Genomic DNA, 13090 nt, shown 5'->3' with positions numbered 1-13090 from the left:
AATTATGCAAATAATGAAGTTCCATGTACTCTAAAAAATCTTAAGCATTAAGAAGAAATTAACAGTTTTGTTTGAAACTTATTCCTGTTACATAGAAACTGTGACTGTAGAAATAAACGGTACTGAAAACACTATCTGTGAGAGTCTTTTACTAGAAACTCCCAGTTAGATTGTCCATCCATTCAAATATTAGTAGACTCCAATACATGCCAAGCACCATGTTGGATACCTTGGAACATGTGATTTTTGCAGAGACAATATTTTACTCCCTGATTAGCTTATATTTAGCACAACATTAAAATTCTTCTAAATCTGGCCATTTGAGAAATTCAGGCATTGCTTTCAGAATAATCTACAAAAGTTATTGAGTTTAAACATGCTCTGTGTGTAAGGAAGGGTATGTAAAACAGATCGTATGCTCCATTTAGATAATATGCACTCAGATATTTGGGCTTAAGCATGCACACAGAGAAGAAAATGATAAAATTATACGATCTATACAGGACTTTTTCAGCTCACGGAAAAATGAGTAAAAAGAAACGTAGTACAGTATGTCAAAGTTAATAATTTACCTTTGCCATTTTCTCTGCCAACTGCAAACGACCATCAAGTTCCCTTCTGATCTGGGCTGCTTGTTCATCTGCATTATCCAGCTTAAAAACAGAAATTACACATATGTGATCACTTAATGACAGTGACATACAGATTAAAGCAAAGACTGAAGGACTCGCCTTTTGTTTTTAATAAATTCTCTCTGCTATCTATTGACAACACAGAATGGTATTTAATTAGATTGGCAGTCCAATTAAATTTCTCGGGCACTTTTCATTTCGGTTTTGTTCACAAAAAAAGTTATTAAATTGCTAAGGGTAATAGCTCAGTTTATCAAGAATCTAATTATAATAATTCCTTGTCCAACCTGTCCCCAACAACTCTAAAACCAGGAAGTCCTTGTTTCCTTGAAATTACATTAAATTGCCTTTAAGTTTATTCAGTCCCTCCCTCTCTTTGTGAAGGTCAGCCCTGTAGTTCCAGATAGATAAATATCTTGTTTTGTTCCCTCAAATTTCCAGAGCGGTGAGATACTGAATAACATTTTACTTCTTTGTCCTTTCAAAAAATATCCCCTTCATTCTTATAACAAGTTTGTGTATTAGTGCTAAACTATAAAAGTACCATTTGATTAACTGATAGAACTTTGTATCATTTAAATCTCCATATTCTCCTCATTCTAGTATCAGTAACCTCATGCTGCCAGGAAACCTTTCCTCTCTGACAGACTGGCAAATTAGAATTCCATTCTCTTCTGCTAAATTTGAAAGAGAAGCATGCTATCATCATTTTTAAAGATATTTACATGGAAAATTACTTTCACTTATTCAGTGAAATAATCCTTTTCTTAAATAATTTCTTTTGACTTTTCCTGATGATTCCCTTCTCCCCAATTATTCATAATCAATCTCCCTTATTGGTTCATTATAAAAGCTGCTAAATGGAGGTGGTCCTAAGAACCACGCACAGTGCGGGATGCACCGGGTGGCTACAGATATTTTTCTTGACTTTAATTCCTTTCCCTTTCTTACTTGCATCAAACCTGGACCACACAACACAACTGCACCATAATAAAGGTCCGCCTGAAGACTGGGTTAGTACTGAGTACAACTTTATACACCCAGGAGAATACAGATTAACTTTTCTATTTCCCGAAGAACTTCAAATTGACCAGATTACATTCTTTAAAGCAGCCTTAAAAAAAAAAAAAATCCCTGAAAAAGATGAGCAGATGCAATGCAGGTCAACAGGATGGTGGTGTCAGGACATGCATTAAGAGTCAGCAATGGGAAGATATTCTAGTAAAAGAGCACCAGGAGCTTGGTGGTGAGATAAATAGTTGTGGAAATGATAGATACTGTGGGGGGGGGGGGGGAGGTACATGGGAGATGGGGCTGGAGGCAGCCCAGCTATTTCATAAACTACTCTTCACAGCCACATTAGGGCATCTAGAGTTGGTTCCGAAAACAACGAGAATTCAGTGATTTTAAGCAGGATTTTGGAAAGATCACTCTGTCTCCAGCACAACAACAGATTACAGAGACATAGGAAGTCTGATATTTATTCATTAGAAAAACAGATCTGGGGTTATCTTCCTAAAAAAATGTTTCTAGGCTGATTTTTAAAAGATCAAATTCATTTAAAAGCAAGTTTAAAACTAGACATATTTTTTAAAGATTTTATTCATTTATTTGAGTGAGAGTGTGCATGCATAAGCAGTGGGAGGGGCAGAGGGAGAGTGAGAAGCAACTCCCCGCTGAGCAGGGAGCCCAACGTAGGGTTCAATCCCAGGACACTGGGACAATGACCTGAGTCGAAGGCAGACTCTTAACTGACTGAGGCACCCAGGTGCCCCTAGCCAAAATTTTCTTAAACTAAATCACTGGTAAATAATTTTCTATGTTATCTCAAGAACAAATACAATTTAACTAATAGGATGTAAAGTCAAAGAAAGTTTCTCTTCACTGTGTCCAAAGTCAAAATGATTCACATTAAAAACTAAAAATTGTTAAAGAATGTGTGGCATATCTGTTCCAGGTAACTGAAATCAAAGTCCGAAAAGCAAAAATTATCTGTAAGAAATTGTAACTACAATACTTCAAAATACATTAAATGTAATATGGAATACGATCTCATCTTTGCTTAAATGCTACTATCTTTCCACAGAAAAATTAAAATGGTTATGTGCACGTAAGGAGTTCTAATTCCACTAAGAAATAGTATTTAACATCTTAAAACAGAAGGTCATAATTCTTCAAACTTCACAAAACACTATTTAACATCTTCAAATATTTACATCTTCATATTAACAGCTCTTAATTTTAAGTGAAGTTATTTGACTCAGTTCTGGGTTTTGCAAGTATTTTCTTTGTAAGAGACAAATTCTACTACTTCCAAAAGATATTAATGCCCTAATTGCATTTGTCTGAAAAAATATAGGCAGAGAAAAAGAGCATTGCTGTATCAAATAACCTTTGAATAGCCTTCTCTTAATAAAATTAAATTTTCAGAGATTGAAAGCTTACTACCTTTGGTGACTACTGGTATCATTTTGTGAAACTAGAATTGCATACTTACAAACATATTTCTTAAAAAAAAGAGGAAAGCTAATAAAGACAACAAATAATTTTTTATATCCTTGTGTAATGTAACACTAGATAGAATTGAAGGAGGTAAATCAGTTGGTTAACTTTTTTAACACGTAAGAATGTTAATGTCCTATGTTTTCTGTGGTTTTGTTGTTTTTAGAGATTTATTTATTTATTATTTTAGAAAGAGAGCGTTGTGTTCACAAGCAGGAGGGGAAGAACAGGGAGACAAAATCTTATGCAGACTCTTCACTGAGCACAGAGCAGGACTTGGGGCTCAATCTCATGACCCTGAGGTCATGACCTAAGCCGAAACCAAGAGTGGACGCTTAACCAATTACGCCATCCAAGCACCCGTTGTTTTCTTGAGTGTTTATCTTTGTTTTTAAATTAATTGAAAGCTTACATAATTATGTTTTCTTAAAAGTTGACTTATCAATTGAAGTTAGTTTCACATGCAGTTATAAGAAACAGATACACCCATTATACACTGCCTAGTTTTCTCCAATGACAGCATCTTACAAAACTGTACTATTATATCACAACCAGGATACTGACTTTGATACAATCATCCATCTTATCCAGAGTTTCTCGGTTTTATGTTTACGCATTTGTACTAACCTATTATTTATCTAAATTCATATATTCACTACTACAGTCAAAACACTGAAGAATATTTAAGATTTGAGAGAGGGCGAGCACGTGTGCCCAAGCATGTGTGAGTGAGGGGAGGGACAGAAGGAGAGAATCCTTAAACAGACTACCCACTGAGTACGGAGCTTGACATGGGGCCACAAGATCATGACCCAAGTCTAAACCAAGAGTGGGATGCCTAACCGACTGAGCCACCCAGCTGCCCCAAAACACTGAAGAGTTTTAACACCATATGTTGCTCTTTTATAACCACACCCCTCTCCCTCCAGCCAATCCTCTGGTTAGTTTTAATAGTGTGCTGCTTTTCAAAATGTTTAAAAATAAATTCTAATAAGGCAAATGGATTTTCTTTTAATTTCCAATATGAAACTGGAGATGTGCTTCCATGAGAGGTTAACATTCGTAAATATTGGATGGGGGCTTCACACCTCTTAATCTACACATTTACCACCTGGGTGCTTTCCTCAAAGCACATGGTCATAAATAGCATGTATCTATAGCTCCAACCCTTCAGGAGAGTTTGACTTATATTTCCAACTGCTTATTTACCATTTCAATTTTCATGAAGACTAACAAGCCCAAAATGCAATCTTGACTTCCAGCTCCCCATACCAATCACTCCTTTGATGAATAATGCCGTGTCATATAAAACAGCACATCTATCCACCCAGTTGCTCAAGTCCAAAATTTAGGTGTCATCTTTGACCTTTCTTTTCCGTCATAGCCGACATCCAATCCAATCCAATCCAATCCAATCCAATCCAACCCAGAGTCATGTAGAGTGAAACCTCGATTACATTATTTAAGCAGACCAGAATTTAGGTACTCTTGAGTTCTTGGCCAGGACTCTACTTTTTTTTGTGGTGGAGGGTTTTACTGGCCACTTCAAGTAGATCTCCTTTCACCAGAGCAGTTGTACATATGGTTACGGTGCAAATAATGTCTTTTCTTTTCTGAACCCTCCAGAGAACTTGGGTTATTATACCACTTCCTCCACCTCAACCTCCTCAAAATAAATAAAGACCAGATAGATGATTTATAGATGTGGGACATCTATAAATTTTAAATGCTGGGTAACACATCTGTCTCTAGTGCCTGATTTGGGGTATGAGATAAAGAAAATGGGGAATATGTGGACTCTGGAGTTCATGGTAGGGCCCAGATGCAAGCCTCACTCTATGAAGACAACTTCATTTTTTAGCTTTTCTTTAAATTCTTGATTTCAACACATTGTGACAATAGATTACTTACCTCGCAGATGTCCTTTCCTGGCACAGAGCATCTTACATGTCTTTTAAAGAGGGTCATTCAACCCTGACCATAAAAGATGCCCAAATGTATCTTTATTCTTTGCAATGCCCCTAGTATCTATTACACAGAGCATTTTCAATTGTCAATTGAAAATTATAAATTTCAATTACCACTTCAAAATCAATTACTATTTTAATTATCAAGATATTTTTCTGGAATGGCAAATACTTAGCACAGGAAATGTACTTTTATCTTCCTCTTATTCATTACAGATGAAGTACGGTTTCCACATTTAGAATCCTCTGTCACAGAATATATTTCACATCTTCTAAAAAGAGTCAGTCAATGGTTAGGACCATAACAGGTACTCAAATGTATCTGTATTCTCTGCAATGCCTCTAGTATCTATTATACAAAGCATTTTCAATTATCAGTTGAAAATTATCAATTTCAGTGCCATTTCCAAAAATCAATGACCACTTCAATGATGAAAATATTTCACTAGTTTGACAAATGTTTAATACAGAAATATATATATATTTTCCTCCTGTTCTTTACATAGGGCTCATGATTTCCACATTTAAAATTCTCTAGGCTAGGGAGTTCTTAACCTGGACCTTTGGGAATCTGAATCACTAAAGTTGTGAGAAAAATTTCGTAGAGTTATGCCTTTCTTCCCCCTTGTGGAATGGCTTGAATTTCATAGCTCAAAGGGGTGGCAACTTCCTAACTCAAAAGAGGTAAAGAACCATGCTGTGGGGAAATCTTTCTAGAAGCCTCTATCCATTTCTTCTAGCAGAGGCTATGTGTCTTTTTAAAACATAAGCCATGGAAGATGGTCACCTCAGACCTACACATCATCAACCTTACCCTTTAGAGATTTGTGAAATCTTTGTAAAGGGACGCGAAGACATAGGCTCTCAACAGTGTTAGCAATGATCCAGTTACTTTATTATTTACCCTTTCTTACACCCACCGTACAGCAACCACTATGAAGGCTCTGCAATAGCTACAAAAGTAAGGGCCTTCCAGGAGCTCACACTTCATATCAAAAATAGTGAAAAGAGTACACAGAACAGAACATAATTGCCACAAGCTACTGATCAGGTGCTATAAGAATTCAGTGATGGAAGAGATGTGTTTCCTGGTTGATTAGCATGACGATGGATTTGCAAAGAGGGAAATACTAAAAAATTGACTTTGAGGAGTAGAGAAAATGCTGGCCTAATGCAGCAGTGTATGGGTCTTGACTTGCAAATATCCAATCCCACATTCCCCTCACGTCATTGGAAACAAGCTCCAAGAGACTGCAGGGATCAGCAAATCTCCCTTTGCAGAAGGCCTCAGGAGGACCCAGAGCCTATGTGGTGTCCAACTCTCTTACAGTTATGAAAATTTTAAACAGCATAAAAATAACTTTACCAAGTTTCACCCAACACTTCCATTTTACAACTTGTGATATCTTTTTTCCAATCCTTTAAAAACTACAAATATCAAATACTGAATTCATTAAATTTGCTCATAACTTTAAAAAAAAAGATCATTTATAAAAAGCACTTTTCACAGCATTGTTTAGCATCATTACCCTCTCTTATTAATCTATTTTCTAGAACCAGGATAACTGTATTAACATTGTCAATCACTAAAAAAAGGAATTAATAGCTATTTTCCCCATAATGACGCCTTCATACATGCCGACTCTACTCAATTATGTCCTTTTTCCCCACTTAAGAAATTAGTTTTTTCTGTGACTTCACACTCTAATTATGGCATACTTTTCAAACAAATTATATTCTGTTATTGTCTTGTAATATTCATCTTTATCCTTCAGTATGAAAAACACAAGTAGACTAGGATTTGTTATATAAACTTAGTGTTTTCCCTGAGATTAGTTCATATGCTGGTCCACTGTATTGTCTATAAATCTAGTCATTTACAGATAATATATCACCAGAAGTAACTGGCACAAACCTAACACTAATTCCAAAAGAACCCTCCAACCAACGCTTTATCATATTTTATCATATTCTAGCAGCCCAGTGTTTATTTGACCGTACCAAATATACATGGATTTTAAAACAGGACCTAAAACCACTGATCAAAAGCTTTAAGTGTTAGTCTACTTCACCAATCAGTTGTGTTAATTCTCTATTATTACTTGAACCACAATTTATCATAAAAATAGAGCCTAACTCTACCCTAATGACTCTGATTGTCTGTGTTTTCTATGCTGCCTCACCACCCCCCATGCTGCAAACACACACGCAAGTCGTTGGCTGTTCTAGACATCAGAATATCTCCAGTTATGTCCCAAAACAATGTCGTAAGTCAATACATACCACTGGCCTTTCACCTGAGTTCCAGCTCTCCAACTAAAGGTGAGGCCTTTCAGGCACCCATAATGTCCTCATACTAAAAGTGAACCTGTTTTTTATCATCCACTCTTCATCATGGCTCCCTATTTCTACATATCATTCCCACTACCCTTGATCAGGCTATAATCTCAGAGAAGGAAGAGAGGTAAGGAAAAAGAAAGGAGATGAGGGTTTAAATGAACAACTGAAAATGAATAAAGAGAATGATACCCGAACACCTTAGACTAGTATTCTGGTCCTCCCAAATTTTATTCCATTCTCTTCTCAATCTCTTGGATAATTCCATTATCTATACAAATTAGTTTACAGAAGAGGTTACATTTTCCCAGTGATGCATTTTGCTTGTGTTTCTTCTGCCTGGGACATTCTTAACCTACCTTCATTGTCTTGATCAATCTCCAAATCTGAGACTACCTAAACAATCATTTAATAATAAAGCAGGTACTATCTGATGACCTATCTTTCATAGTTTCCTCTTAATGCTGAACTTCGGACGTTTATGACCTCTACCTCAAATTGCAATGAAGGTCCCTTGTCAGGTCATCAAGAGGAGTAAAACAAATTCTTGAATGGAGGAATTCACAAAACTGGTCTCGATTTTAATGCAAATATAAAGAATAATTACAAGGTTCTTGGACCCTAACATCCCCTCCAAGCTGATCCATCTTCTGTAAGTCAATTTCCCTCAAAAAACAAAAATCCCATCCCTCCCTTTGTCTTAATCACAGAGATAAGCCAAAAACATGGTAATAAACATTTTGTAATTTTAAGCAACAAAAAGAATGTAATAAGAAAATGAAGTTATTCCCATACCCTCAAGAGAACCACATTGCATATATGATGTTATGTATGATTCAGGTACCATTATGTCTTCTAGACGCAAAGCATTTGAAAAAATTCCCTTGTATCGATCTGATCTTCCAGATTATATATAAAAAAGCCTGACTCAGAAATAGTAGTTCTGCCATGGTCCTTGTAGAACAAGTCTAAGAGTTTTAAAAATGTATTTCCCAGAAGGAAAAAGGAACATGCTTATCTCAGCATAATAAACCAGTCCACAGCTAACATTATGCTCAATGGTGAAAGGTTAAAAGCTTTTTCTCTAAGATCAGGAGTAACACAAGGTTGCCACCCTCAGCACTCCTATTTAAGATAATACCAGAAGTCCTAGCTAAAGCAACCAGGCAAGAAAAAGAAATAAAAGGTATCAGAACTGCAAAGAAGTAAAATGGTCTCTATTTGTACAGAATATGGTTTTATGTACAGAAAACCCTGAAGACTCAACCAAAAAAACTGTTAGATCTAATCAATGAATTCAGTAGTTACAGGATACAAAATTAACCTACAAAAACCAGTGACATTTCTGTACACTAACAATGAATTTTCTGAAAAAGAAAATATCATTAAAATAGCATCAAAAAGAATAAAATATTAGCCACAAATTTTATTAAGGAGGCGAAAGATCTCTGAAAACTACAAGACACTGATAGATAAAAGAAATCGAAGAAAACATATATAAATGGAAAGGTATCTTGTGTTCATGGACTGGAAGACCCTATCAAATTTCAATGGCACTTCCTTTTTACAGAAGTAGAAAAAACACACCTGAAATTTATACAGAAGCACAAAAGACCCTGAAAAGTCAAAGTCGTCCTGAGAAACAACAAAAGCAGAAGCCATCGCACTTTCTGATTTCAAGATATACTATAGAGCTGTAGATATAAAAAATAGTATGGTACTGACAGAAAAACACACACAAAGACAAACTGAACAGATTCGAGAACCCAGAAATTTGAGAACCCAAGTATGTACAGTCAACTAATATTTCACTAGGGAGCCCAGAATACTCAATGGAGAAAAGACAATCTCTCTAATAAATGATGCTGGGATAATTAGATATTCACATGTAAGAGAATGAAACTGGACCCATAGCCTAAACCCCTCACAAACTTTAACTCAAGGTGGATTAAAGACTTAAAAGAAAGACCTGAGACCATAAAAATCCTAGGAAAAAACACAGCAATAAAAGCTCCTTGACCTGGGTCTTGGTAATTACTTTTTTGGATATGATACCTAAAACAAAAGCAACAAAATCAAATATAAATAAGTACAACTATATCACGCTGAACAAACTGAAAAGAAAACCTATGAAGAAATATTTTCAAACTATACATCTGTTAAGAGGCTAATATACAAAATACATAAAAATTCATACAAATCAAAAGCCAAAAAAAACCCCACCACAATTAAAAAATGAACAAAGGACCTGAATAGATATTTCTCCAAAGAAGATATATGAAAGGCCAACAGGTACATGAAAAGATGCTTAACTTCACAAGTCACTAGGGAAATGCAAATTAAAATCACAAAAATATCACTTTATTCCTGTTAGAATGGCCATCATCAAAACAAGAGATAACAAATGTTGGCATGGATAAGAAGAAAAGGAAACCGGTGTGCACTGTTGGTAGGACCATAAACTGGTGCAGTCACTATGGAAAAACAGTATGGAGGATCATCAAAAAATTAAAAATAGAACCACCATATGGTCTAGCAATTCCACTTCTGGGAATATATCCAAAGGAAATGAAAACACAAATTTGGAAAGATATCTGCACCCCCATGTTCATAACAGCATTATTTACAATAGCCAAGACATGGAAACAACCTAAATGTCCATCGCTAGATGAACGGATAAAGAAGTTGTGGCGTATATATACGATGGAATACTATTTACCTATGAAAAAGAGGAAATCCTACCATTTGCGATAGTATATATGGACCTTGAAGGCATTATGTGAAGTAGAATAAGGCAAAGAAAGATAGATAATGTATGATCTCACTCTTGTGTTATCTAAAAAACATTTTTTTCCTAACTTAAAAAACGAAACTCAGAGATCAGACTTGTGGTTACCAAAGGCAGGAAGGAGGAGGTGAGGGAAAATGGAGGAAGGTGGTCAAAAAGTCCAAACTTCCAGTCATAAGATAAATAAGCACTAGAGATATAATGAACGTCATAAGGAACATAGCTAACACTGCAGTAGAATATATGGAAAAGTTGTTAAAAGGGTTCTCATCACAAGGAAAACATATCTTTTCTTTATTTCATCTATATGAGAAGATGGAGGCTAGCTAAACCTATGGGGTAATCATTTTACAGTGTATGTAAATCACACCATCATGTTGTACATGTCAAACGTATACGAGGAAATAGGTCAATTATTTTTCAATAAAACTGGGGAGAAAAGTACATTTCCCAAACCACACTTTCATTTGAATCCTAAAAAGTAGGGAAAAGATGAATGAGTTAATTAGATATAAAACTACCCTATGTGAATGGAACTAAACTATATTAAATAATGGATCAAAATGTTCAAAAGCAAGAACATAAGAATTTAACCTCAAACATAAAAACCACGGGACTTCAACAGCCTGAAGACAATGCATGCATATTTTCTAAAATGGTCGGTGGCCAATTTTTTACATCATGAAATCTTCTCTAGTATTTCATTTGATATTAACATTTTATCTTCTGGACAAAAGTAATGAGCTAATAATTTCAAACAACTACTTACCAACTATATTCACTTCGATAAAATAGTTGAGTACACATTCACATTAATAATTAAGTAATGCTGAAATTGAAAGTCTAGTATTAAGTAACACAGACACTACCAGGGATATTAGAGAACCTTGTCAGAGGACATTAGAACCTAGCCTCATCAGGACTAGTAAAAACCAAATTTATACAGCACTTACTACATGTAAGGACCGTCCGACATGTGCACTTAAGCCTCAGAGCAACCTTTTGGGACAGGTCATAACTTTATCCCACTTTAGTGATGAAAAATCTGAAGCACAGATTGCTTTAAGCACTTTTCCCAGGTCAAGGTCACACAGTTAGTGAGGGGCAGGGCAGTCTGACTGCAGGATTCAACTGAAATGCTCCACACCATTCGCAATGCCACACACTCAATTTCCATTCTTTCGGTCATTCAACTATCTGTGAGTACCCACAATAGGAAACACACTATTATTGTAGAATTAATGGTACAGAGCTTAAATAGCCTATGCTCAAGCTATTAAAGTGAAGAATTTATTATATATGAATATAATGCAAAGAAGAATAGGATGGGCTTTTGTGTAATGATAAGGAATTGTAAATTCCTCATTTTTTCCCCCTCCTCCCCCAATATTTAAGAAAAAAGACTGAGGGAGGGAGCAGGGAAGCCTTTGTGGAAGTGGAATTTCTCTTGGGTCTTGAATGAAGAAGGGGAATTCCAAGTGAAGAGAATAATAGGAGACAAAATTAAAATCCAAGAAAATACAGGGAGTGATTCAGTTTACATGGAACACAGGGTATGTAAAGAATTGCTACACGAGAAAGAACATAAGCAAGGCAGGTGGGGGCCAGATGGAACACCCACGGGTAGGAACTTCATTCAGTTGACAGAGAGGAGCCATTTTTTTTTTCCTATTCAAAGTTGGATCATGAGGAGAACAGGATGGTGCTCCAATAATATTAATCTGGCAACAAAAATATGTAAAGTTGGAAAGGGGAAGCAGTTAAGAGGTTGCTGCCATCCTCCATCGGGGAGGTACTAACGTCCTGAGCTATGGCAAGGACCAGGGACGTGAAAGGGATGATGCTGTGCTATGGAGAAAACAGCAGTGCCGGTAATCGGGCGGGAAGACATAAAAGGACTGATGGCCAGGAGTCAGAAAGCTGAACACAAACAGAAGGAGAACCACATTTGGGATGAGAAAAAAAATGGCATTTTGAACCTACTGTGTCTGAGGAGTTTCAGAGTCATCAGTTTGCCCTGGGCTATAGTGAGACAGAATGGAAAGAGGAGCTGACCTATGTGAAAAGGGTAAAAGGCAGTGATATTCAAAATAAGCAGAGTGAGTTTTGTTGTTTTGGTTTTTTTAAATCACTGCAGTATTTTTCAGTGGATCTAACTCAGTGCAACAATCACAGCATCTCATTTCTCAAAAACAGGGTAGGGAACCTACCCATATTTTAAAAAACACTATTGCTCTTGGTACCATACCATGTACAAAATGAGTTCACAAACCTGACGAGGATTCACAGACTGAAAGATAAGCCCTATTAATCTGGAGATCTTCATATCAGAATTATGAAAACACTCACAAATAGAAAATGACATCATTTTAAACAGTGAACAATAATAAAGGCCTTTCTATAAGTTTATAACAAATAACCAGAATTTATTACCGCCACCCATTACACAAGGAAAATCTTACTAAGATAATGATCAGTTGGCCCTGCTCTAATGTGATTAGGGTAAATGGAAATTTTTTATAGTCTAAAGCAAAGAGGATTTAGAATATTATGACCTTGATAATCAGCTCAAAGCATTAACTATCACTGGGTACCCTTTGTGAGAATGTGTCAATCTCTTTTCCTTAGCCTTTTCAAATTGATTTTTTAAAAAATGCATTATAAAAAAGAAGTTGGTCTAACCATCTACCAAAAGAAACAGGTGTTAAGTTTTCGGGGCCATACATTTCTAAAAGTTGAAAATAATAAACACTTAAGAAGAAAGTCTGATGGCATAAGCTTGGCACATAGTGCCCGACAAATTTAATAAAATGATTCAAAGAACTACATAGAAGGGATATCTTGTAATATATAACTTGGTTCTA

General features: G+C 35.9%; 1 protein-coding gene across 8 annotated transcripts in view; it reads right to left on the bottom strand.

Annotated features, from left to right (window-relative positions):
* The window catches only part of CADPS2 (calcium dependent secretion activator 2), a 513174-nt gene that overhangs the window by 296272 nt on the left and 203812 nt on the right, over positions 1-13090 (bottom strand). For all 8 annotated transcript variants that reach the window (XM_087860858.1, XM_087860859.1, XM_087860857.1 and 5 more), the window contains exon 4: positions 573-653. In XM_087860858.1, the coding sequence (XP_087716984.1) occupies positions 573-653 (81 nt within the window). The remainder of the gene's footprint in view (positions 1-572; positions 654-13090) is intronic.

This window comes from Ursus americanus, chromosome 3, assembly GCF_024610735.1.
Source record: "Ursus americanus isolate L20-20 chromosome 3, mUrsAme1.1.p, whole genome shotgun sequence".
Lineage (NCBI taxonomy): Eukaryota > Metazoa > Chordata > Mammalia > Carnivora > Ursidae > Ursus > Ursus americanus.
The sequence above is the reverse complement of the archived record's forward strand: the minus strand, read 5'-3'. Positions and strand labels throughout refer to the sequence as shown.